This window comes from Drosophila albomicans, chromosome 2R (genome assembly GCF_009650485.2).
Source record: "Drosophila albomicans strain 15112-1751.03 chromosome 2R, ASM965048v2, whole genome shotgun sequence".
Lineage (NCBI taxonomy): Eukaryota > Metazoa > Arthropoda > Insecta > Diptera > Drosophilidae > Drosophila > Drosophila albomicans.
The window spans coordinates 12,318,603-12,323,822 of NC_047631.2; the positions used below are offsets into that span (position 1 = coordinate 12,318,603).

Below are 5,220 nucleotides of genomic sequence, written 5' to 3' on the forward strand. Positions count from 1 at the left end.
TAATTCGCGTTCAATTTTTCTCAAACAACAAAAAAACCAAACACACAGTGAATTCATTTTAATTAATGATGTTAATTTGATAATGTAATAAAAATGATAATAATAATTATATATAAATCACTTTAAAATAAGCTAACAACAAAACAAAAGAAAGTAATGTATGTATGGGTTATATAAGCTGTTAAAAACATTGAAAATACAAATTGTATTGTAGCAAATATTTTAATTAAAAAATTACAAATTAAAAACAGAATAAAGCATTATTAATGATACTTGAATAGTGATTAATTTTTATTATATCGATACTGACAAAATTTAAACAGATACATATTAATATGAGAAACAATTTACATAACAACCACACTCAGCTTAGTCGACCAACCAAAAAAACTGACGCACTTCCTCCTCATTAGAAGGACGACAATGCGGCTGTGGAGTTATCAGTGAATTGCGCAGCGAATTCATGGCCAGCGTATTGCGTTTACCGGCCACCGCAAGATCAAGTATACGCTCCGGATAATGCACGCCGATGAGACACTCGTAGCGCTCCTGTTGCTCGGCCGACATGCGCCAGGGCTCATGGCTGAAATAAGTTAAATGCAGTGGATGTGAAATGAAGTTAAAGATGGTAGTGTAAAAGAATACAAAGTAAATGAATTTGAATAATTTTTTAATTTGGAATACTTAGATAATTCTACTTCAAATCAATTGAATTTATATGGAATAGAAGTATTGGTCGTTTAAGTTAAATTTAAATAAATAGAAGAGTGGGGCAACTTGCCAGGCAATTAGTTCATCTTAATGTTGAATATGTAGTTCTAACTCAAGACAGCTCAAACTATTATGCAATGGAAATTAAATACTCAAATAGGATATCCTAGATACCCTAAAGGAAAAAACTGTTAAGCAATCGAAATTAAATGTGGTTGCACAAATTGATGCATAGCTTAAGTAATAAACGTAAGAGAGATACAGCTGCTCATGTTGTTTAATTAAGAATAATTTTCTATAAAAAATATTAATATATTAAATTGTGAACCGCATTTCTAAAATAATACTAGCATTCTTCCCTAGAAAAAATGGTTTTGTGCACTGATATTTTTCTGATATTATTTAATAGTAATATATTTGATTTCAACAAGAGGTTCTAGCACTCCTTGAATACAGCTATTCAAAGTTCTACAGCTTCACATTTTTGATTTAAAGTAATAGCAATTTTAAGTTTATACTTGAATCTCAACAGGAGATTTTAATGTTCAAAATAGTGCTGTATATTCTGCCATCACAAATCAAAGATGAACAGTTAAAAGTTATTGATATAAAGTTTTGGTAGTTTTAAATAGAGTATTCGCAGCTTAAAAACTAATCTCTAATAATTAAAATAATGCAGCCTTTTCTGCTTTCGAAATCAAAGTTCTACAACTAAACATCCGTAATATTAAGTATACGCATCTGAACTTACATGAACTCTTTGGGCACATTCTGCAACTCCGGAACATACTGCTTAATGTAGATGCCCTCGGGATCCAGGCGCTTGGCCAATGCAACCGGACAGGTGACCAGCGAGGAATCAAGCAAGCGTTCAAACGCCGAACTCGATACCCACATCCAATTGCCAGCACAAACAGACCAATCGGCATCTAGTAGATACTTGAGGAAATGCTGCACACCGTACTCCCAGTTTTGCCAAAGGCCGCCGCGTGTTAGGAATGTGGCAACAGTGTTGCGCAGTGTATGATGCAGCCAACCCTCAGCAAGTAGTTGCCTCATGGCACCATCGATGAGAGGAAATCCGGTTTGTCCCAGACGCCAACGCTGCAGCTGCTCATCGTTGGGCTTAGCCCATGGGATGTTCAGGCAAATCTCGTTGCCCTCCATGCGGTCGTAATTCGGATTATTCACCGACATCGTATAGAAATATTCTCGCCATATAAGCTGTCCAGTAATGTGAGCGCCGCCCGTCATTTGCACGCCGCGCACACAGGCGCGAAGCTGCACATTCTTAAAGAGATCGTGCACACTCCAATAGAATCGGCGCACCGAGAGGCAGCCAAAACGCAGATGAGCGCTCATCGACCTGGGCGTATCCAGAATATTGGGCATTGCCTGATTGGGCAGATAAAAGCCACGTTCGAAGGCATGTTGTTCAATCTTCAGACGCTCGCCCAACAGTTCCAATGCTTGGCTTTCTCCGCCGATCCAATTGATCTTCGATAAATAGCCCATATTATCGCTGTATATGTTGAAATGCTCCGGCGTAGGCGGCTGCTCAAAACAACCCAAATCTCGGCGCAACTCTGGCGACAACTGCACAAAGCTCACGCCTCCAAAATGCGGATCATGCACTGGCCGAGGCGGCAACCCAATAATTTGCACAGTGTGCTAAGACAGAAATTCGTGTATAAGTAATTTGCAGTGTTGGACGATGCCAAGATTAACTCACCAGGAACATTTGATAAGTCAGTGGTGCAATGCCGCCATTCGTATCGATCACTGTGCGTGGATCCCACAGCGTGTGCGACACCTTCTCCACATACTCGATGCCCAGCTCGTTGCACAGAGTCTTAGTCGCATCATCGCGCTCATTCCAAATGGGTTCGCAATCCTGCTCCACGCAGATCTTGTGCAGACGCACCTGCTCATTGAGTCGCCGAAAGATCTCCACTGGATTTCCCTCAAAAATGAACAGACGACCTCGTCCTTCAGTCTCCGATTGCAGCTGCTGGTCGATATCCTGTAGCGAGTCCAGCAAAAATCGCATGCGATTGAAGCCCACGCTCTTGGTGCCTAAGAAAAATAAAACAATTTATTGAATTTTAACCATACAAGTGTAAATAAAACAAAACATTTCGATTGATACCGGATCTAAGAGATGTACATATAATATTTTTGCAACATTGTTATTTTTGCGCGCAGATTTTTCAAATTTATTTCAAATTTTTTCCACACTCACTTCCGCCCTCGCAAATCGAGAAAAAAACAATATCAAGCGTAATTTCGAAACTATGTTAGAGTCGATTTTCGAGCACACTCGGCTTTCTTACTTATTTTATAAATGAAATATGTTGTTGATTATACATATAATATAAAAAGAAAGTAAGAAATGCGGAATATCAAATATAAAACTGAATTGTTATCAAAATATAATACAAAAGTTGCATATGGAATAAACTAACTTCTAAGCTTGAACATTCATAAAATAAGATTTCATATTAATAATTTATATTAACATTCTTCTATTATATTATCTCATTAAATATTTAAAATAAACTAATAAATTTCTCATTAATTTCTGAATGTCTCTTATTATACTAAATATAAAGTAATTATATACCGTATTGCTTTAAAATTTTAAAACTCAGCTTTGTTTTGTGCACATGATTATTGATAATCGCAAATAATTACAATATAACGAATAACAATTACCGTTGGAATTATCTTGGCGATCAAAGTGAACTCAAAACACCTTTTTTGCAAATACTGTACTTATAAATATTTGTATATATTAAAAAACGATTTACATGTGTGCCGGCAATGCACTGTACATAGATATTCATAAGTATCTATATACATATGTATCTTATCAGGCAGAGTCTCTCTGAGCAGCAAATTGCATTCGATTCAATCGCTTGTTAGCGAAGTCTCTCACAGTCTCGCTCTCTCGCTTGCTCTCGCAAATTGGATTAGAACGCATTGCTGTATTGCACCTAGGTCTGAGAACGAATACGAATACAAACGAGTACTCACAGCACTCACTCATTATATTTGCAGTACCCGCTGCCGTTCATCGCTGTCTGCCCCACGAGTCACGGAAAACAGTGCATGAGAAGCGTAAAATGATATGGCCAACTAAATATTTGGTAACAAAAAGTCGCTGAATTGCGCTATTAGCTCACAGTTAGCCGATGATAAATGTAATCGAAGATGCGGGAGGAACACTAAACATAAGATAAACATAGTTGTAAAGCATTAGTAGATTATTTACCAGCACTCTCGCCATCGAATATGAATATGGGTATTAATGCAACGCCATGATCTTTGTCCGCCAATGCAGATAATAAAGCTGGATTATCGTGGAGACGCAGTCCATGGCGAAACCACATCACATTCGCGCTACGCAAGGCCATTTTCCTAATTCCAGATGATTTGTTTTGCTTAATTTATTTACGAGTGCAACAAATTGATCAATTGCTCGTATTATCAATTGCAGAAAAACTAGTTTCTTGCTTTTTTTTATTCCGAACACGCGACGCGCTCGCGTCAACGCTCAATTGCCGACTGCGACTGCGAATGTGACTGCAGCTCACTTGGTACTTGGATTCGTTTCGGGGGCTTTTATGCCTTTGACGTGTTCTCATCGCCCCGTCGAGTGCGTCAATACAAAGCTGAGCGCGTGTGCCCGTCTCTCTTCGAGTGTGTGTGTGTGTATGTGTGTGTGTGAGTGCCAATGGCAGCGGGAAACACTTAACACACGGCTCGTTGCATTCTGAGCACTGCACTACGCTCAGCTAAACAGCGCGACGCTGAGCAGCGTTTCCCTGTTCGCCCCCGCTGCTGATAGTGAGTGCTACGACAAGCCGACAACCCCAGAAGGAGAACGGAGACTCGCGCAGCCACAAACTGTTGCTGCTTATTACGTCGCTTATATTTATTTGCAGCGGGCATATTCACAACGTCATGCAGTTTGCAATGTCAGTAAAAATATAGGAATTTCGATTTTTTTTAGAATACAAAAGATTGTAAAAAGTAGTTGCACACTAAATTAAATGTTTTGGAGATTACAATAGCCAAAATGGTTAATCTTCATTCATATTTAACGGAATTACAGTGAAAGGTTAGGAAGGTTCTCATTAAAAATTGGAAGGTCAGGTTCTTACTATTAATAATTCTTAATAATACTATCCTTGAATTATTATAAATACAAATTTCTATCATTTTACTAATACTGCCAAATGAACATTATCTAACTATGCTAGCCGTTAATATGGTAATGCATGTCGTAATAATGTCTTTAATATACCATGTTACAAAATAGTAACATTCAATAAAACTTCTAAAAAAAAAAAAAAAAATACATTTTGAACATATTAACTATTATTACTTTCATTTTAATTATTGTAATGAAATATTTTACTTTTCTACATTTTTCATAGCCTACTATTACTCTATTTAACTATTTTTACCATAATGAAGCTAATATTATACGTATACGTAATTCCC

At 37.5% G+C, this 5,220-nt stretch overlaps 1 protein-coding gene across 1 annotated transcript; it reads right to left on the reverse strand.

The window, feature by feature from the left end:
• Window positions 1-260: 260 nt before the first annotated feature.
• Window positions 261-4,292, reverse strand: LOC117575241 (cryptochrome-1). Its single transcript, XM_034259374.2, has 4 exons — window positions 3,986-4,292; window positions 2,444-2,787; window positions 1,463-2,382; window positions 261-583 (listed from the first exon to the last, which is right to left on the reverse strand). Exons 1-4 carry the CDS (start codon window positions 4,125-4,127, stop codon window positions 370-372), a joined length of 1,620 nt encoding a protein of 539 aa, XP_034115265.2. The 5' UTR covers window positions 4,128-4,292; the 3' UTR covers window positions 261-369.
• Window positions 4,293-5,220: the final 928 nt, after the last annotated feature.